The sequence below is a fragment of the Opisthocomus hoazin genome, chromosome W (assembly GCF_030867145.1).
Source record: "Opisthocomus hoazin isolate bOpiHoa1 chromosome W, bOpiHoa1.hap1, whole genome shotgun sequence".
NCBI classification, from domain to species: domain Eukaryota; kingdom Metazoa; phylum Chordata; class Aves; order Opisthocomiformes; family Opisthocomidae; genus Opisthocomus; species Opisthocomus hoazin.
Genome location: NC_134453.1, coordinates 32,125,547 through 32,148,100, shown reverse-complemented (window position 1 = coordinate 32,148,100; position 22,554 = coordinate 32,125,547). Strand labels below are relative to the sequence as shown.

General features: G+C 43.6%; 1 protein-coding gene across 2 annotated transcripts in view; it reads right to left on the bottom strand.

Annotated features, from left to right (window-relative positions):
• Window positions 1-4,757: 4,757 nt before the first annotated feature.
• LOC142365593 (guanine nucleotide-binding protein G(q) subunit alpha-like) overlaps window positions 4,758-22,554 on the bottom strand; it is a 46,803-nt gene continuing 29,006 nt past the window's right edge. The window contains exons 2-3 of one of the 2 annotated variants that reach the window (XM_075446502.1): window positions 8,749-8,933; window positions 4,758-5,155 (exon numbers count right to left, since the gene is read on the bottom strand). In XM_075446502.1, coding sequence (XP_075302617.1) covers window positions 5,090-5,155; window positions 8,749-8,933 — 251 coding nt within the window. In that variant the 3' untranslated portion in view covers window positions 4,758-5,089. The remainder of the gene's footprint in view (window positions 5,156-8,748; window positions 8,934-22,554) is intronic. The other variant, XM_075446503.1, reaches the window with a different exon arrangement.

Sequence of the window (22,554 nt, the reverse complement as noted above, 5' to 3'; positions counted from 1 at the left end):
CTGGATTAGAAAGGATGCTTTCCCTTCTCGTCAGGGATATAGCGCAATGCTGTGAAGCTTTTACTATGACTAACAAATAGGCAACAAAAAACAATACTGGAAGAATGCCTTTGCCTTATTAATGGTTCACGCTCAGAACTTTTTGGTCCAGTGATCAGAGGTTCTCCCCGAGAATCCCTCGGTGCCGGCTGGAGGTCCTGCAATCCCTCGGACCATTGAAGTTCAAGAGCAGCGTCCTACCTGGGTACCCAAAATCTATTACTAGAAAGCAGCAAAATAATTAACTTTCTAAAACTTAATGTTGGAGTTCTAGAAAGCAGGCATTCTTTACTGCAGTACTGAACGCACAGGGAATAGTTCTACTCAAATGTGTGTACCGAAAAGACACTCTTACTAGATATTTATGCCATGTTAACATACATAATCATTACATTTCTGCAAAGTACTTCTCATTCTCCATTTCTCCCCCCCCCCTTTTTTTTTTTTTTTTTTAATATATTAATGTCTTTTGTACATGCATATTGGCACCTCTAGGCAGTTGTCAGGAGCCCTCAGGTGAAGGTTTATACTTTTCCTCAGGGTGTCTGCTAGTTGACCTTTGCTCTTGTGCAGACGCAGTTCTAAAATCGCGTATACCGTGTCCTCCAAGATTGCTTTGTTATACAAAAGCTGTTGTGGGAGATAATTGCCAAATATGCAAGGAATGTATTAATTGGTGTGGGTGGTGCACCCACTGCAGTCATCAGAGTACTTGCGTTTGCTGTAATTTTTTCAGTGTTCCCTGTGTAACAGGATCATCCAGAGTGGGTCTCTTCTGCTTCCATGTCAGAGGTTGCTCCCTGAGAGTGAGTGTGGTCACCTCTGGCATCGGATTCTGCGTTACGTTCTTTCAGCTCATGATATAGCTTCACATATTTTGCTGGTAACCATCAAGGGCCTGTTGAAAGAAGAACACACGCATACCCTCTTCCCCACATTATTAGTTCTACAGGACTTGTCCATTGTGATTCCCCAAATTCTTTATACCATACTTTTGGTCGAACCACAAATGGAGGGACCATCCCGAATTGACGGTCAGCTGCTGTTGTAAATAATTGATCATCAGAACGATTTTAAAAATTAAGTACATTAACTGTTCCTGTGGGGTAACACTGCCCATAGGATTCCCCCTTTTTTGTTTATTTAGCATAGCTTTGAGGGTCCCGTGGACACTTTCGACAATGGCTTGTGCAGTAGAAGAATGTTGTATACCTGTAACATGTTGTATACTCCAGTCCTGTAGGAAAAGAGAAATTGTCCGTGAAACGTTCCTTTTCTCCCGTATGTGCCGTGGCTAGCAGAAATCCTGAGAAAGTATCCACATTAACATGTACACAATGCAGTCGACCAAATGTTGATATATGTGTAACATCACTTTGCCACAACTCATCAGCTCGTAAACCACGAGGGTTCCGTCCTGCACACGATGGTACGGGTGTAATACATTGACAATCAGGGCATGCATGAACATTTTTTGTGGCTTGCCCCTGGGGCAAAGCAAATTGTTTATGCAAGGAAGAGGCATTTTGATGAAAGAAGTCATGAGATAATCGGGCTTGCTTGAAACGGTGTGGCAGTACTGCTGCCATTGTCAATTGATCTGCTACAACTTTTTCTTCAGTTATTGCTTTTAGTAGAGTAGTATGTAACTATATATGCATTATAAAATATACACGTACACGATTTTCTAATTTCAATAGCAATTGCATCTGCAATGCGTTGAACAATATTCACAACATATGCAGAATCTGTGACAACATTGAGTGGTTCAGTCGAAAACAATTCAAAAAACGTGCAAGGCCGCTGATAGCTTAAAAATTTGTGTGGATCCTTCAACGACTAAAATAGATGGTTGCTAATCTGATGAATTTGTTTGTTTCCGAAACACTGTTCGTGCTCCTTTAATAGGAACAGAAACACATCGGTTTTTTGGCTGCAATGAAATTTGAGAGAGGGAATGTAACAGCTTATGTTGTGGAAGGGTATAACGTATGTTATTTAAATAATCAGCTAGAGCGGCTTGCAGTGATAAGGATTCACTATTTAGTGCCACAAAGTCATCTTTAGCCAGCAGCAGGCAAATAGTATCAACTTGCTGACAGTGATTTCAACCTTGTGCTATTAAGGACACTATGATGTGTACCTTTGAAGTCAATGTTTTCATGGGCGTATGAGACAAAAAGATTCATTCCAGAGTCTTCAACTTCTGCGTGTTAACACACCACTGATCGAAAAGAGGGTAAGGCTGTAAAACAAAACCTTCATAAATGATATACAAATTTGTTGGCAATTCGACATTAATTCTGAAGGTAAAGGCAATTGCAATTCTATCTGAAATCTTTTGTAAAACAGTTTTTGCTTTTGGCATTGATCTTAGGGGAAATAATAAATCTGAGTCCTTTTTGACAAAGTAAATAGAGGGGACAAATCTTCAGCTGTAAAGTCAATATTTTCACTTTTCAGCAGAGTGAATAACATCATCTAGGTAGACTATCTGAACCTTGGAAAGATAATAAAGTCCAGCTGTTTGTTCACAAGGAATTCTACTGCAGTAATTGAATTGTATACATTTTTTGTAACCAAGTCCTTGAATGTCAGAAAAGATGGTTCTCGCCGCGTCGCTTCTGGGCTGGCCGGAACGGGCCGGCGCGCTGGGATCGAGGGAAGGGGGGGGGGGGGGGAAAGGGGGGGGTGGGGGAGGAACCGTGCCGCCGGTTGCCCGGGGGGAGCCATGTGCCCCACCAGGTGTAAGGTTTGCTGACCCGTTCGATGCGGTGACTGCTGGCGCGGCGGCTGTACAGCGTCTGAGGGACTGTGCAGTTTTATGTTGGAATTCACCTCGTTTTGATCTCAGGTCGGGTACGCCAATTGCTGTCGAGAGACCCTGTTGTACACTTTCGGGATGCCGGATTTTTACACCCCACTTCCCGTTTCTCTGGATTCAAAGGATCGTCAGGTTTTGGCAGATTTACTTCCCGCACTTCTCATGTTCGGTAGGAATTTCATCGTATGTAGGGTTAAATTTCAGCAGACTGCTGCTCTGTCCTTGCTTTTGAGATAAGGACAGAGGTATAGGAGCTGCTTCTGAGATAGTCTCTGTAAGTTTTAGAGCATTTAAAGCTGTATGCACTGATTTCCAAGTAATGATTTCCTCAGGTATTTTAAACTGCAAGACTTTGTTCTTTCAAACTTCACTGTAAAAAAATTCTTTAATGGAGCCTTCGCTCCTTTTCTCAGTGACTGTCCCATTCTCCAGCGAGCCGGGGGGGCCGGGGAAAACAGACCTGATTCCTGCTCAGGGTCTGTTAGACCCAGCCCCTGCTCACGGCTTTCTTCACGTGGTAACTTAGTGGCCACTCCTCCGGCCAAACACCTGTACTTACGATTGTCATCCATTAACCTGTTCCACAGGACAGGCTGAGGCTTGTGTACCTCTGATAATGGTGGCAACGTTCCACTGTCCATCTAGGATGGCATCTCTTGTAACACCGCTCCAGCGGGTAGGTGTGATCCGTGCCAGAGGCCCAGCTAAACATCTCGGAGAAGAAGCCTCATTTTCCCGGTGGGGGGGTTGGTAACGATTGACATATGCTGGAACTGCGAGCTCTTGTCTTGAAGATGCTGCAAAACTGACTGACTGCAACAGATCGCATGGTTTTTGGTTTTTTTTTTTTGGTTTTTTTTTTTTTTTGAGTAATTCGTTCTGGCTGGCATCAGAGGGCGTCAGGAGTGGAGACGCCTCGCTGGAATGTGGCAGGGGTGAATAGAGAGGAGGGGCCGATGTTGCAGGCCGCGCCCCAGAAGGGGCCGATGTCGTAAGCCGCACCCCTTCTCCCTCCCCCTCTGGGGGTGGTACTAGCCGCTCCTCCCCTCTTCCGAAAGACAGTTGCAGTTCCGCGCCCGACTCCTCCCCGCTCCCTGGGGGTGGTCGTACTACCGCGTCCGGCTCGCATTTCGAGTTGATGTCTCTGGCAGCAACTTCTGGTGGGCCACCCCCCTCTGCGCCGAGACCGGAACCGCACTCTGCACTCGCTCGAATCTCGGCAATTGTGTTACAAGTGATCCCAGTCATCCCTCTAACGGCAGGTAGCCCGAAAACCCATGCTAATGTCCCAGGCTTAGGCGCGTGATCTTTCCCAGGCTCCGGAGCTAGCATCTGAGCTGCAGCACACGCCACCTCTCGTTCAGCTTTCATGGCTTTTAAGGTGTGTAATACTGTTCGCCAGAGCTCGCGGACGGCTTTTATCTCCTTTTCCTCCTTGTCCTCCCCCATTATTGTCCTTTCCCACATCATCTCTCCTAACTCTTGCCATTCCGAGACGGAAATCAGTACTGGGGTATCCGCAAAGTGACCCCATCGTTGCCCCAGTTTAATCAACTTCATGAGTTGGTTTGCCGTTGTGTCTATTCCTCTCTTAGAGAGAATACTGACTAACAACGTTGCCGCGGCATCCACCTCCATGCCAGCGACCCCGGCCTCCACGTTAAAATTTAGCTGCGCCAGGCAGCCCCAGTGTGGCTCGAAAATCCCTGGGAGTCGGCCGTCCGTACCTGCCCTGCGCGTCCGCACCCAGGCAGGACCCTCCCAGCCGTTACTCCCACGCCCCCCTCTCTAGCTGCTCACCGCAGACCGAGGGCCTCCTGCAGGGAAACCGTCCATCCGCTGCTACCAAATGTAGGCGTGGGTAACGGACCGTTGTAACGATGTGACCCCAATATGAGTATGATTGTACAGCTTTATTAGTCAGCAAAACAAGGTTTATATAGCAAAACTATTACAGCATCTGAATGGTTAAAACCCCAACCCATATATAGGCAAAACTACTGCAACTCGTTGTGATTGGTGCAGAGCTGCATCTCGAAGTGAAAACAGTACTGTGGCAGGAAACAGCAACGTGGCAGGAAGGAAGTGACAGTGTGGCAGGAAACGGTGACGTTCCCCCTGCTCCAGTGTCCCGAGCTCGTTGCTCTGCCTTCCCAGCAGGGTTCCGTGTCAGCCGCTCCCAAGGCTCACCTCTGGATCAGAACCTGGGTTGCTCAACGCACCAAACTATGTCCCCTCTCGTCCAGCCAGGAGTCCACACATATGCACATGCCAAGAGCACTCATTTATCTGCTGGTACAGACAACAATACATACTGAGAGCACATGTTCTCAAAACAAGGGTCATAGCTTATTAAAGAAAATAAAATCTAAAAATAGAGGAACATCTTCAAACAAACTACTTGGCACATGATTTACATTTGGAAAATTTTCAAGAAAAACTCCAAATTTGTATAACATGTACATGCAATCTACTGTTACACTGTATATAAATAAGCTAACAAGGATAATCAAAACAAAACAAGACAAATTTTAACTCTTCCCTGTTAGTCACATGAAAAAAAATGGAAAGTCATCAACCCGAAACAGAATCACACAGAATCACAGAATGGTCGGGGTTGGAAGGGACCTCTGTGGGTCATCTAGTCCACCCTCCTGCCGAAGCAGGGTCACCTACAGCAGGCTGCACAGGATCTTGTCCAGGCAGGTCTTGAATATCTCCAGAGAAGGAGACTCCACAACCTCCCTGGGCAGCCTGTTCCAGGGCTCCGTCACCCTCAGAGGGAAGAAGTTCCTCCTCATGTTCAGACGGAACTTCCTGTGCCTCAGTTTGTGCCCATTGCCCCTTCTCCTGTCACTGGGCACCACTGAAAAGACCTTGGCCCCATCCTCCTGACACCCACCCTTCAGATATTTATAAGCATATATTAGGTCCCCTCTCAGCCTTCTCTTCTTCAGGCTGAACAAGCCCAGCTCCCTCAGCCTCTCCTCGTAGGGGAGATGTTTCAGTCCCCTCACCATCCTCGTAGCCCTCCGCTGGACTCTCTCCAGTAGCTCCTCATCTTTCTTGAACTGGGGAGCCCAGAACTGGACAGAGTACTCCAGATGAGGCCTCACCAGGGCAGTGTAGAGGGGAAGGAGAACCTCCCTCGTCCTGCTGGCCACACTCCTCTTGATGCACCCCAGGATCCCATTGGCCTTCTTGGCAGCCAGGGCACACTGCTGGCTCATGGTTAACCTGTCGTCCACCAGTACGCCCAGGTCCCTCTCCGCAGAGCTGCTCTCCAGCAGGTCCACCCCAAGCCTGTACTGGTGCATGGGGTTGTTCCTCCCCAGGTGCAGGACCCTGAATTTGCCTTTGTTGAACCTCATCAGGTTCCTCTGCGCCCAGCTTTCCAGCCTATCCAGGTCACGCTGAATGGCAGCACAGCCTTCCGGTGTGTCTACCACACCTCCCAGTTTGGTGTCATCAGCAAACTTGTCGAGGGCACATTCTAACTCTTCATCCAGGTCGTTGATGAATAAGTTAAACAAGACTGGGCCCAGTACTGACCCCTGGGGGACACCACTAGTTCCCAGCCTCCAACTAGACTCAGCGCCGCTGATGACAACCCTCTGAGCTCTGCCATTCAGCCAGTTCTCTATCCACTTCACCGATCACTCATCCAGCCCACACTTCCTCAGCTTCCCTAGGAGGATATCATGGGAGACTGTGTCGAAAGCCTTGCTGAAGTCGAGGTAGACAACATCCACGGCTCTCCCTTCGTCTACCCAGCCAGTCATGCCATCAGACAAAGCTATTAGATTGGTCAGGCATGATTTCCCCTTGGTGAATCCATGCTGACTACTCCTGATAACCTTCTTTTCGTCCACTTGCTTGATGATGGCCTCCAGGATAAGCTGCTCCATCACCTTTCCCGGGATGGAGGTGAGGCTGACCGGCCTGTAGTTCCCTGGGTCCTCCTTCTTGCCCTTTTTCAAGATTGGAGTGACATTGGCCTTTCTCCAGTCCTCAGGCACCTCTCCTGTCCTCCAGGACCTCTCAAAGATGATGGAGAGTGGCTCAGCAATGACATCCGCCAGCTCCCTCAGCACTCGTGGGTGTATTCCATCGGGGCCCATGGATTTGTGGGTGTCCAGATCGCTTAAGCGATCCCTCACACAGTCCTCCTCGACCAAGGGAAAGTCGTCCTCTCTGTAGGCTTCTTCTCTTACCTCTGGGGCCTGGGATTCCTGAGGGCCAGTCCTAGCACTGAAGACTGAAGCAAAGAAGGCATTCAGTAGCTCTGCCTTCTCCGCATCCTCCGTCACCAGGACACCCGCCTCATTCAGCAGCGGCCCCACATTGTCCCTAGCCTTCCTTTTGCTGCTGATGTAGTTGAAGAAGCCCTTCTTGTTGTTTTTGACATCCCTTGCCAGCTTCAATTCCAGGTGGGCCTTGGCCTTCCTCGTCGCATCCCTGCATGCTCTCACCACGTTCCTGTACTCTTCCCAAGTGGCCTGCCCCTCTTTCCACATTCCATGGACCTTTCTCTTCTGCCTGATCTCTGCTAGAAGCTCCTTGTTTAACCATGCAGGTCTCCTGCCTCCTTTGCTCGATTTCTTTCTCAGGGGGATGCATTGCTCCTGTGCTATGAGATTGAAACTAATAGGAAGTGCCTTTCCTGTGTTTTTTAAGTTGCAAAGCTAATGAGTTTGCTTTCAGTGGAGAGGAAAAAAAAAGGGGGGGGGCAGGGGAAGACAAGTTTGCATTTTTTAATTCCCCTGAATTCAAAAATCCCTAAATTGTTAAAAAGAATTGCATCTAGAACCTGACAACTTTGGCAAGTTTTACTTTACTCCACACCTAGCCCTATTAGAACTGATGGGAATGCTTGTGAGTGCAAAGATAGACTCGTTCACTTTCTGTCAAGTTATTTTTATATAAAGAAAGTGAACAGCTCTAGTTAGAAAGGTCTGGCCACGTGTATACAGCTATGCCACATCTAACTAATTCACTTCAACTATATAAAAATATTCTATATAAATTCAACACTCAATTTCAACAATAACTGTAGAATATATACTTTGTAGTATAATACAAGGAAATAATTTACTGATTTATGATTAGGACTTTCATATACTACAGCAAATTGACAGTCAATACGAATCTGAAGGAAATGTGCGCGTCACAATCAACTAACTTTTCAAATCAGCTTCTTAGGAAATTCAGTGCTTTATGTACAGCAAAAACATAGATCTGAAATACACAAGCAAATTTCCTTTTTAATACTAGTTATACCAGTTATACATTTGATTTCAATTTCTGAATGGAAAAACATGGAAAGAAGTTAGGCTAATCAAAGATAAACCTTACAAAATGATTTAAATGTATTTTCTCTTTCTAAATTTCAATTATATCATCACTTTCAAAAGAATTTGCTTATTCTAAGGCCTTGTATCAAAAGTTTTATTTCATAGTATACTCACATATGAGCAGATATCCACACCTATTTTTCTAATAATTTTATTATTTCCCTACATAATATTAATGGAAAACCTTAAGTAGTACTGGCACAAACCAGAAAAATGGCTTAACTGTGCTCTGGCCAGAACATGGTCTGGAGGAAAGGAAAAAAGATAACTAAAGTCACAGGCAAACACCAGCCTGCCCTTTGCCCTCTCACTATGACAAACACCCCAGACATCTTGTAAAGAACAGCACCTGTGTTGTCAGAGCAGTGCAAAGGGCAGAGAACTAGAGGCAGGGCTGGAAGAAGCTCTTTTCTTCTAAACTTTAGGTAAAATATAATTTGTATGTGATGTATAATTTTTAGAGACCCTTAGTACATTTCCTAAAGAAAAAAGAGGAAAAGTTTCAGCTATGGAAATAAACAAAAATCTCACCTTATTATGTTCATGCTTGTATGGGATTTTGAGGGTATCCATGGCTCTGATCATGGCCTGCATTGCTGTAAATATATTCTGGTACACCAATTTTATAAAGCCCCTTTTGTCTTCATCGGAGTAACCTGATCCATGAATGATTCTCATCTGTTTGATGAACGTGCTTTTGCCACTCTCTCCTGTGCCTGCAAGTCAAATAAGAAGAATATACTTCAGCCACTGGACACAAACATGACTTTTCTGCACAAAGCAGCTTGTTCGGTGCAGAGCAGAACACTGTCAAGTGGTTATGGTGCTTGCAAGGTGCTTGCTACAAGGACCAGTTCAATATCAAAACAGCAGTAACACAGCAACAACTGAAGCAACACTGAATTAAAACTTTTATTTTGAAGACAAAATAGAAGTAGAAAAAAAGATAGCAATGAGTTAATAGCTAAACTAATAACTAAAACAAAACATACACTCCAAAATACCTAGAACATACCACTGTGCTTTTAAAATTATAAGCATAAATTTCCATTCCTGAAGATATAGTTCTCAACAACAACTTTAGGGAATCACTATGAGATGTTCTAACACAAAAAATCATAGAGTAAGAAAAAAAAAATTATCTTGCTTGGCCAACCTTCAGGACATTATGGTAAGCAGCAATATACAACCAATACATAAAATTGTTAGAAAGGAAATAATATATAACAATTACAGTTCTGCAAACTTCAACCTCAGAAACATATAAAATCAGCTTTAATTAAAATTTGGCTCATATTTGTTAACAGAGAGTCATTACTTTAAATTTCTTTGCGTCTTTGTACTTTACACAAAGCACAAATAATAACTTATAAATTAACATTCTGAATGTTTAACAATTTAAAGTTAAGATCTGCTTGTTGGGAATTTCACACAGAACATATCACACATCATTTTTTCCTTTGGTCAAATTCAGTCTCTCTGTGATTATGAGAGCTTATCTAAGCAAACAAATCATATGGGAGGAAATGAAATTTAGAACAAATAGTTGCACAGCCAATGCTGTATGTTCACCTAGCTACTTAGCCCCCTAAAAAATGCAATACATTTACCTGCGTGCAGCGTTTCTTAGCCTTTCAGCCTGGATTTTATTTTGATCATTTTTATAAAACTTTCATGCCTTATTCATGCTCTAACATTTGGCTCCCAGGACAAAGAAAGCCTTACGCTTTACATGATGTTTTAGGTGTCTCAGAGTAGTGTATTTCACAAGCAGTGCAATGTAAGGTTAAAGCATGATGCTGTGCTGGCAAGCCTTAAGTACTTCTGAGGTAGTACACTGCAAAATCTAACCTGGAAGCCTCTAAAAACTTTTGTCTTTACTGTGCATGACTGTTCACTCAAGTCCTGTTTAGATTTTTGGCTAACACAGCTCATGCTAAGGCCTGATATATGCTGGGAGCAGCGCAGCTTACTCAGAATCCGCTAACTTATGGAAACGGTATAGACCAAACCTCCAAGCTGGAAGGTATAAAACATTAGCTTACCCAAAAAGTTTTTGAAGTGGATCTAACAGCAGCTGGACTGCTGAGGCTTTCATGCTTCTTGGTGTGACACAGGGGATGCCTGCACCATGACGGAGGAGGAAGGATGAGCACTCTCACCGTAGGCTGGGTAACTAATTCTTTTATTTTGCTCATAGGTGCATGATATTAAGAGTTATGGGTTATAAGTTATGAAACCTTATGACTTCAATGGTGAATAAATGAATTAACATGATAGACTAGTCTGGGCAAAAGGGGATTGAGCTCCTGTTTGTCATGTTTGTTTGTTTTATTTCTTAATGAGATCATGAAATAAAGTTTAAATCACAGAGTATGTTGTGCTGAAAATTTGAGATCCAAACAGACCATGGTGCTGGACTTTGTTTTGAAACCTTCAGCCCCATCTCCCACATGTATAAAACAAACTTCTAACACAAGTCTTCCTTACACATGTATTCCTAGAAAAATCAAGCACAACGTTATATACAGATCTATTTTACTTCCTCTGTAGAAACACAAGTGGTTGTTATTACAATGAAACTTCTCCAAAGTTGAAAAGTTAAACCGAGCCTGCTTCCACAATCAGCCTTCCCTTCCCTATCTATGATCCCCAGACTGTACTGTGGTCAAGAGAAAAGCACCAAATACACAGACCATTTCTGCAGGGCATTGACTGGCCACCAGAGGAGAGAGAACATGACTTTTCTCAAGAGTTTATAATATTACAGACCTAGGTAATGCAGAACTACTGCATACTAAAAAAAATGCTTCAGAATACCCTCAGATCTCAGTTTTTCCCTTTTTCAGAAACCTACGCAATGGAGTCATGTTCTTATACATGAAGTGAAATCAAGTACCATATCACACATTGCTTTAATAATTCTGTAATATTTTCCACTTTTTCCTGCAAGATATACGTCACACATTTAGTACAAAAGTCTGTTCAATATGAACCCATGCAGCACAGAATAGTATATGGTATGCCTTTTTAACATGATTAACTCATCTAAAATTTTGCTTTAACTAATGCATAAGAAAATCATTTGCACAAAATGTCTCTAAATCATTGGAATACAAAGTAACTTCCATTTTTGGTCAACATAATGCTTCTTTAATCGGGAATCCATATTCCTTCAAAAAAAATCATAAAATACAAATTTAGCCACTGAGACGGTAAGAACATGTTTGTATTATCTACTCTGTTTTAAAATAAAATAAAAATTGAAGCTTGTAATTCTTAAACTCCTCACTGGGAGTTTAGGCAGCAATCAAAATCACACAGAATTGGAAAGAAAACATGCTGATAAAGCCATCTGCATTACATTAGAGAAAACAGTATTTCAGATTATTTACACATCGTGAGTCTATAAAAACTGCAATATATAAGAAAACAAATTTAAAATCCAAAGAAGAAAGTAAAACCTAAGGAGTCTATACCTTATTCAGCTTTGTGGTTCTTGCGTGGCACTGTACTAAGGCTTTGTCAGCCTAAGGCTGATAATAAACTATATTTGGAGATCTAAAGGTATGCTAAAATTTGCAAAGATTATGATTCACTGGTGCTGATTAAAATTATTTTTGTTCCTATCTTCAGCTTTTCTGGAAGTCTGTAAGGGAACAGAACTAGACCCAATGTCTTTTTTTCACATAGGCACACATAGACACACAAAAAAAAGTATAATACTACACACACATCTATAACGATGTCATTTCTCTCTGCTTATGTGCTTCCTCAAGTCTGTCCCTTCTTAGGTCAATGCTCAATAAACCATCCTGTTTCTTCCCACAGACTCATCTTGTGGTTAAGCCAGCAGCAACAGAACATTTCTATCCCTCCTTAACTCTGTGGAGTGTCACATGTCCTGCACATGGGTCACAACAACCCCATGCAATGCTACAGGCTTGGGGAAGAGTGGATGGAAAGCTGCCCGGCGGAAAAAGACCTGGGGGTGTTGGTTGACAGCCGGCTGAACATGAGCCAGCAGTATGCCCAGGTGGCCAAGAAGGCCGATGGCATCCTGACTTCTATCAGGAATAGTGTGGCCAGCAGGACTAGGGAAGTGGTCATCCCCCCCTGTACTCGGCACTGGTGAGACCACACCTTGACTACTGTGTTCAGTTTTGGGCCCCTCACTACAAGAAGGACATTGAGGTGCTGGAGCGTGTCCAGAGAAGAGCAGTGAAGCTAGTGAAGGAGCTAGAGAACAAGTCTTACGAGGAGCGGCTGAGGGAACTGGGGTTGTTACAAGAAAAGCACACAGAAAGACAGTTTCAAGTATTTTTTTTTTAAACTATGAAATCAAATATTTCTGTGAAAAACTCTTTAGGTGAAAAGAAAGCTGCTTAGTAGTGGCAGAACACCAAATACATGCATCTCTCTAGGGATTTCCTTAGATACTTCCCCTGCAACTAGAATAACTGTGAAGAAAACAAGCAACTACAATTAACTACAAGAAAACAAGGAAAAGTTGGGAATAATGAGTCTCGAAGGATAGCTAAGCAACACTGCAAGGATTACAGCATTATTCCTGGTGGAGAGCGGGGTTTAAAACTACTACAGCACTGAAGTCAAACCCTGATTTCACTATTTTTATATATTTTTTTACCTTTTCAAGTCCCATAATTGGCACTATGAGAAAATCAAAACATTGACTGATATCATACTCATAGCAAAGCCAGGAAGGCAGCCAAGTTGCTTAAATGCAGCACTAATCCCTTATACACAAACACCATACGTAATTTATTGTCTTACTACTATTTTTCCTGGTGCATGTCCTGCAGAAATGAAACTACAAAATGGTAAAACAGAATATGCTTTGAGAATCATGGAATATCCTGAGTTGGAAGGGACCCATGAGAATCATATAGTCCAACTCCTGTCTCCACACAGGGCAACCTACACATTAAACCATATATCTAAGAGCATTGTCCAAACACTTCTTGAACATCGACAGGCTTGGGGCCATGACCACTTCCCTGGGGAGCTTGTTACAGTGCTTGACCACCCTCTCAGTGAAGAACTATTTCCTAATATCTAATCTAAACTTCCCCTGATGCAGCTTTAAGCCATTCCCACACGTCCTGTCACCTGGCACCACAGAGAACAGGTAAGCACCTCCCCCTCTACTGCCCCCCTTGAAGAAGTTGTAGACAGCAATGAGGTCACCCCTCAGACTCCTCTTCACTAAGCTGGGCAAACGTAGGTATCCTCAGCCGCTCCTCATAAGTCATGCCCTTTCACCATTTTTGTTGCCCTCCTTTGGAAACATTATAATAGCTTGATGTCCTTCTTATAGAGTGGAGCCCAAAACTGCACAGAGTACTCAAGGTGAGGCCGCATCAAACCTGAGTATAGTGGGACAATCACTTCGTTCGACATGGAACGTCGAACTTCGGAGGAGTATAGGAATGTTCTCAGAGTACGCAGCGATGCAATGCGGAAGATTAAGGCCCATCTGGAATTAAATCTGGCAAGGGATGTCAAGGACAACAAGAAGGGCTTCTTCAAGTACATCAGCACCAAACAGAAGACTAGGAAAATGTGGGGCTGCTGATGAATGAGGTGGGTGCCCTGGTGACAGAGGATACAGAGAAGGCAGAGTTACTGAATGCCTTCTTTGCTTCAGTCTTTAGTGCTAAGGCTGGCCCTCGGGCATCCCAGTCCCTGGAGGTAAGAGAGAAAGTCTAGAGGAAGGAAGACCTTCCTTGGTTCAGGAGGATCGGGTTAGAGATCATTTAAGCAAACTGGACACCCACAAATCCATGGGCCCCGATGGGATGCACCCACGAGTGCTGAGGGAGCTGGCAGATGCCATTGCTGAGCCACTCTCCATCATCTTTGAAAGGTCCTGGAGAACAGGAGAAGTGCCTGAGGACTGGAGGAAAGCCAGTGTCACTCCAGTCTTAACATCCCCCTACGGAAGCTCAGGAAGTACAGCCTAGATGAGTGGACAGTGAGGACGACTGAGAAACGGATGAATGCAAGAGCTCAGAGGGTTCTGATCAGCGCCGCAGAGTCTAGTTGGAGGCCTGTAACTAGTGGTGTCCCTCATGGGTCAGTACTTGGCCCACTCTTGTTCAACTTATTCATCAGGGACCGAGATGAAGGGACAAAGTGTACCCTCAGCAAGTTTGCTGATGACACAAAACTGGGAGGAGTGGCTGATACACCGCAAGGCTGTGCTGCCATTCAGCGAGACCTGGACAGGCTGGAGAGTTGGGCGCAGAGGAACCTGATGAAGTTCAACAAGGGCAAGTGCAGGGTCCTGCATCTGGGGAGGAACAACCCCATGCACCAGTCCAGGCTCGGGGCAGACCTGCTGGAGAGCAGCTCTGTGGAGAGGGACCTGGGTGTGCTGCTGGATGACAAGTTGTCCATGAGCCAGCAGTGTGCCCTTGTTGCCAAGGAGGCCAGTGGTATCCTGGGGTGCATCAAGAGGAGTGTGGCCAGCAGGTTGCGGGAGGTTCTCCTCCCCCTCTGCTCTGCCCTAGTGAAGCTGTTGTCTCAAAAGTGGGTTCATTTACCCGATGTGAAGTATGCCAATATACACACAGAGCAGAGGTATTGTCTTTATTGCATATTTGGGCAGATATGGATGCTAGGAAATAATTCCACGAAGCTAGCACACTGCTTAGCAGAGTCACAGGGACTATATACTCTTACAAAAACAAAGAAATTACTTGTTACATTCTGATTGGTTCATCATGTTACACACGTGTCTTAGAAGTCTACTCCTTCCTTACTTAACTAAGCATGCTCACAAGCTGGGGGGGTGCAGTCTTTTTGGATCTGAATTGAGTCGGTGGTCGCGATCTCCCCCTGCTGCATTTACCTTTTTCCTAGTCACCCTAGATCTTTGTTAACTTCATGCTTCTTCAGCAGTCATCCAGCTTTCGGTGCCTTCTGGGCTGGATGTACCCCTTTTATCAGTCTGTTAGCTCCTCTTCAAGGGCATGATTGTTAGTAAAGCATGCATTCTTTACACAAAGTAGTCAGGCCGAAAATTAAACGATGTCACTATGACCTAAGCATTACTATGCCATAAATATTTCTGCCCGATATCAAGGCCCATCTGGAGTACCGCGTCCAGTTCTGGGCTCCCCAGTGCAAGAAAGAGGAGGAACTACTGGAGAGAGTCCAGCGGAGGGCTGCAAAGAGGATTGGGGGACTGGAGCATCTCTCCTATGAGGAAAGACTGAGGGAGCTGGGCTTGTTTAGCCTGAAGAAGAGAAGGCTGAGAGGGGACCTTATAAATGCTTATAAATATCTTAAGGTTGGGTGTCAAGAGGATGGGGCCAGGCTCTTTTCAGTGATGCCCAGCGACAGGACAAGGGGCAACGGGCACAAACTGCAGCATAGGAAGTTCCACCTGAACATGAGGAAGAACTTCTTCCCTCTGAGGGTGACGGAGCACTGGAACAGGCTGCCCAGGGAGGTTGTGGAGTCTCCTTCTCTGGAGATATTCAAAACCCTCCTGGACGAGGTCCTGTGTAGCCTGCTGTAGGTGACCCTGCTTCGGCAGGGGGGTTGGACTAGATGATCCCCAGAGGTCTCTTCCATCCCCTACCATTCTGTTATTCTGTGATTTGGTGATTAGATCTGTTTGATCATGTTAGGGTCATGTGTGTGTGGTGGTTTGGGGGGGGTGAGCCGGTTGGTCCGGTCTCTCACCTTGGGTATTCTCCATATCTGATCTTCTACAATTGTATTTTGCTGAAGAGCATAAGAGGAGGAAAATAAACAAGAACTGTCATACGGCTGCTTTTTTTCCTGGTTCCCATATTCCTTTCGAGTATTTAGTCTTTTTGAAACTTGGTAAGTTTCTCGGGAAATTTTCTCCAGTAGTATGTATCATGGAATTCATCACATGACGGTCATTCTTTGACATAACGTCATTTTGTCCAACTATATGAAGCTAAAGTGGCTGTGAAGTACAGTCTTTCTGATTTAGTAGCGTTTTCAAACACTTATTTTGCAGAGAGAGGGTTATACCAGCTGCAGAGTTTTAGAGAATTGTAATACAATGTTTGTTAAAATAAGTATGCCAAGTGACTCTGGAACCACACAGAAAACAGCGTCATAACTTTAGGCTTTACAGTTGATGGTATTGTGCAAAATACAAAACATCCCTTCTATAAGCTACGTGTAAAGAAGAAACAGTATCCCTTCCAATCTCTACCATTCTGTGATTCTTTTATCGATACTCTGCCTAATGCACCCAAGGACAGACATGGCTGGCCCTTTTGGCCGCCGGCGCACATTGTTGACTCATATTGAGCTTAGCATCAACCAAAACTCCCAGATCCCTTTCTGCAGGGCTGCACTCCAGCCTCTTTGTCCCCCAATCTGTACGTACACCCAGGATCACGTCGTCCCAGGTGCAGAATCTGGCATTTGTTCTTGTTAAATTTCACACAGTTCATGATCGCCCAGCACTCTAATCTGTCAAGATTTCACTGTAAGGCCTCTCTACCCTTGAGGGAATCAATGGCTCCTCCTAATTTGTCCTCTCGTCCCCCTTCTGGCCCCACTGACTATACATTTTTCTCTGCTGAATGAAATTTCAGTCATTATAACTGGAAAAGATGAGTCTGGATCTCTTGATCTAGTATTGTATGTAATTATCATATACAAAAACATATCTAGGAAACAAAAAAAACCCCACCACATTTACCACACAAATACAGCTGTGTGCTTTGCACATTCTGCTTTCATGAATTATAAATAAAATATTTGGTGCTCGATTTTCTAATTGATATTTTAAATAAGTATTGTAATATCTGAAAAGTATACTTGATATATATTTGTATACAGATTAAAACCCAGTATATTACGTAATTCATTAATTTTTAATAATATGTTAAAAACTGAAGTGCAAAACATAAAAGCACACTTTCCAAAGGGGGGGGGGGGGGTTGGTAATATTTAACATATTTCAAATTTGTAAGGTCTATTTTGACAGCCTAACATTAACTTTTAACCTCCCACTTGTATTAAGGGCCTCCATCCAGGAAATCAAAGGATACTGCAGGGCATTTTGTTTCTTAGAATGCATAAATGCTTTCAAAATGATTTTTTATCATACCAAAGCCAGCATAAACATTTCTTTACTGAAAACAGAAGTCATAGGAATAGTTATACTTCTGTTGCAGTGCAATATTTATGTCAAACAGCATTTTTGATGTTATTAAATATCACTGTCTTAAATGAGAGACTAAGAACAGCAAGTGCTTCTTAGTGCTTTCGTGGTTTTTTCCCCCTGAAAAAAATGGTTGGCCACTGTCTCCAGAAGAGATATTCACTCAAATTCTAGGCTTTAGCCTAGATAGATATCATGGAGCATTCCTTCCTAAAAGAATTACTTTTCCTTACAATAACCAAAAGCAAATAGAATCATTGAATGATTTGGGTTGCAAGGGACCTTTAAAGGTCATCTAGTCCAACCCTCCTGCCATGGGCAGGGACACCTTCCACTAGACCAGGTCAACGGTTTATGTCTAAAGGGTTAAGTGTGTAGTCACTTATCAGATTCAACTTGCCTGTCAGAGCCCCTCCAAGGACTTTCACTGAAACAGTTTCGCAAAGTTGAAACAATGGGTAATTTATTCAAGCGACAGGTATCACAGATTCAGGATTGCCGTTGATAAATGCACTGTCTACAAAAGTTGAGCTCAAAGTAATAGTTTAGCGCTTTAGTTAACAATGTGTTTCCGGGGATAGGTCCGACAAAGTCAGAGGTGCGACTCTTACCAAAAAGGCGTCCCTTTTTGGGGGGGGAAGAGAGGTTCAGGCCCGTCGACCCGTCCGTTAGGTAAAGTTCTCGCTTGACTCCTCCTCCCAAAGAGAGTTTTCAAGTGCCAGTTTTTATATGTTTGAAAATCTTTTGGTGAGGTGGGACTAAGTCAATTATTGTGTATCGATTGGCTCTTGGCATGGAATGTCGTGTCGTCAGAATCTGTTGTTTATCCGAAGCAATCTCTGGCTGCATGGCCTCCGCGGCGCCCCACAGATCACTTGGTTTACAGTGATGGGCTATCCCCCCTTACTTCTGTCTGATAAGATAAGTGCAAGTCAATTGCTCCATTTGTTAACTCTTTGGCTCTTGAGGCCTGAGTCCAAGCATGTCTTTTGTCTTGCATTTGACAAGTCCAGCAAGGCCATCGATTACATTATCCACTTTGTGACCTTAGTCACATCTCGTCAAAAAGGAATATCTGATGAATTTAGGTTCAGACGGGTTGAGGGGCTCATCTTCCTCCCTAATAGGAGAGGAAATTAAAGGAACGTATTCAGGGTTATGAACTTGAAGCACTCTAACGTGCATACTAAAAGTTCTGACTAGTGAAGATTGTACACATGATAAACCCACGCACATAACAATAAGGAGTACAATAAACATCAATACATATTGAATCAAACTTTGTATCCATCCACTAATGCTTAGTCCAAGTCCATTAAGAACTTTCGAGATCCACCCCGTCCATTCCCAGGGCTTCTGCTTCATATTTTCATGGAGTTCTCGAGACTGTTCCTCAATCTTACGCATTTCATCCATGGCTTGATGTAAAGTGACGGATACATTTGGGATAGAAACACAACAGGTTTCATCAGGATAGGAGGCATTTAGCCATCCACAAACACCACTTTCTTTTAACAAAATCACATCTAAGGCTAACCTATTTTGTAGCGTCATTTTGGATGTAGCTTGCAGCTGCAAGTCAACTGCATTAATTGCTGCTTTTGTCCAATTTTCTAGGGAGTCTACTTGCCATGTCAAATTTTCTATATATAATCGATTATTGGTTATTACTGTCCAATAACCCCAAAAAGCTTTCCTTCCTAAGTTTAGTCTCATTGCTGGGGTATAATAGCTCAGCCAGGCAAGAAGTTTACCATTTTCTTGCATAGAATTCCACATTTGTGACTGTCTTTTAGCTCTACGTCCTCGTAATTTTGTTAAGGATTGAATGAAATTCAAAGCTATAGTAGGACACAAGCTTGGAATACCTAGAGTAAATTCTAATCCATCCCAATAGGGTTGAATGTGGTCTGATATTTGTCCATTAGAACACGCCCATACAGCTTCAGGTGGTGCAGGTAGCATTAAAGTGCTACACGTACTATTTTCGAGTTCATCGAGGCTATCATGTCCATTTAGATAATGTTGGAAAGGAACTCGACATCTTTTGGCCTGTGGCTCAGCATTGTTGCTAGAAACTATATCATATGCCCATGTGTTAACCTGTTTGGGATCCACTTTTATCATACAATCTGACCTTGTCTTAGGGATTGGAGCACTGTAATTATGACATAAACATACACTTCTTAAAGCGTGGTAAAGGTCTGCAACCATCCATACCCATGGGTACTCATCAATATTAGAACAAGTTATTTTGTTGGTACAATTCCATAATTGGACTGGCCCTAGTGATGTGGTAATTGGAGGTTTTTTTCCCCATTGTGTAGAATGAGTTCTATGATCAGCAACAGTCCACATACAAGGTACGTCATTAGACTGTGGACTACATTTAGATCCATAGTTTGAGGGAAATTCGATACACCATTCAGCTTGTACCGGGATACTATATTTAAAGGTAACAGGTACATCCCGGAATGGTCGAGGAGGCTGGTCAAGCCAGGGTACCTCCATACAGTCAGTAGACAATTTTATCTTGGTGTTTAAATTCAGGAAATTTTTGTCAAGCTCTCGAGTGCAGTTAGAATGAGACCATATGTTGGTATAGTTAAGGTCTGAAGGATAAGTATAATGTTTGTAGGTAATTCCACTTCCCCATGGTATGGAGATGGAATTGTCTTTCATTTCCCATGAATCCAGCAGTGCTCCTTTTAGGTCAAGGCGAATAACCATAAAAGGGAGTCCCTCTGCTGGGGTTGTTGGCAGCATTAGACAGGTGGTTCCCTGAGTCCAATTCATCATTCTAAGAAATCCTTGCAACAACTTAAAGGCTGTGTTTTCCTCTATCATACCCAAAGATTTCTTTGTTTTTTGATTATAATCTCTGTGGAACACATGCACAATCATTACACCTAATATGTAAACACATGTTAAACTTACACATATTTGTCTACCACTGTTAATGCATGATAAAAGATTCATATTGACAATTCTATAGTAAATTATAACTATCAAAACCACAACAAAACAAAACTATTGTGCATTAAAAAAAACGGTAACTTAATAAAGCAAAAGGTAAAAAAAAAAACAAAAACAAAAAAACCCCCAAGTCACATAATACACAAGTAAAACTAGAAATCAGTATTCCTATCAGAATTAAATCACTATTACCTTCTTTGTCAGATTGTTTCGACCTTCTGGAAGCTTTGGTTTACAGATGATTCCACGGATTAGGACTAGAAGTATAAATCAGCAGTCCTTGAGGGCAGTCTGTTTTGACACATGACAGTCTGTGATTTTAGGCGTAGTTTCCCAGCGTTTGGAAAACACCTGTAAACAGAAAAGAAAGGAAAGTGCTCGGTTGTCATTGAAACCAGCATACAATAGGTTAAAAGGTAGGTACTGTCCACCTAGTACTGATTCGATGCAGTTTTCCAGAGCTGTCTTTCGCTTCCCAAACGTAAAGATTTTTTGGTTTTGTTAGTACTAGTGACACTGTTCCAATCTGAGGCATTTTAACCAGCACTGGCTGGCCTGCGTAAAAGCTAGTAGGGTGTTCTGGTTTTGCGTCTGCCTTTGGCACCAAAGTTGTGCCAGAAGCACAGAAGGCTTTCATTTTGGGACAGCCGTCTCCAGTCCATAGATAGATGGCATTGGATAATCGCAGATGCCACCCAGATTCATGGGTTTTAGCAAATCGCTTAACTAACCCGTTTGTTCGCTCAACAATCCCGTTTGCTTGGGGGTAGTACGGAGTATGGAATACCCACCGAATTCCTTCTTCTTTTGCCCAGTCTTGTACCACTGTGGCTGTAAAGTGTGATCCGTTGTCACTTTGAATCTCCTCAGGAAGGGGGAGGGTGCTGAACCATTCCTTCAGGCTGTAAACTGTGTTATCTCCAGTTGCAGCTGTGACAGCTGTTGCCATGGTAATTCCTGAAACAACTTCCACCTCTACTAATATATGTTTTTTACCCCCTGAGGGTCGCAATGGACCTATGTAATCAATTTGCCAGGTGTGCCACAGTGTTTTTTTATTTCGGATGTGCATGGGAGGCGCCTTACTTGGATGATCTTTGTTAAGTCGCAGGCGACACTGTGAACAGGCAGTTACCACTTGTCACACAGTTTTGTCGACACAGGCCGTCCTCGGGCTATGCCTTCCCGATACAAATCAGCTCGGCCAGTGTGCCCTCGTTTTACATGTAGCCATTCAAGAAAAGGTTCCCATTCTAATTCATCACTTGTAATATCAATTTTGTGCAGCCGTGTGAGGCTATCAACTTGTTGATTGAACTGGGCAGCAACAGAGGCTGATTGATCATGCCCTTTCACCCAACCAATGTGCAGTATCCTTTGTTCTCCTATTTTTAGCAATTGTTTCCAGCTGTCAGTTTGCCAGACTGGGACTCTATTCACCTGCCAGTCATTGGCTGCCCAGTGGCTCACCCACTCGGTAGCTCCTTTAAAAACAGCATATGAGTCAGTGTAAATATAGTCAGCACTGTGTTGCGCAGCTAATAAAACTGACCTAAGCTCCCCCACTTGTGTACTTCCTTTACCTGTTTCGCTGACCCATTCTCCCGTGGCTACTTCCAGTGCCACTGCATTATAATTCCACTCATTATTTTGCCTGCAGGATGACCTCTCAGTGAACCATACCCCTTCGAGGTTGCTGGTTTCTGTTAGAGGAAGTGCCTCCCGAATTGGAGATGGTTTGCTTGGAGGAGTTTGGAACAGCAAAGTACTGTCTACATCTTTCTGTAATTTAGACACTTTAGTGCTGCCCTCTGTAATAGGCATAATCTCATGGATGCTTTCCAGATAGGCATACCACTTACGGACCGTGGGCTTTTGGGCAATGCCAGCAGGCGGCACCGTCCCTTTAAATATTGTGTCTAGGAGGCGGAAAGGTCCCCGAATGATTACACTCTGTTTTTTTCTTATTTGTTCCACTTGCTTTACAGCTCGTACCAAAGACAATAGTCCCTTTTCCAGGTCTGAGTATCGCGATTCAGTATCATTAAAGGACTTTGAACTGAACTCAAGTGGACGCTCAGGCCCTTCAGGTCGTCTTTGCCAAACATTACAGTGAGAACCGTGTTCACTAAATCCCCATTCCACATGAATTGCATCGGAGGGATGTACAGGACCTAGCT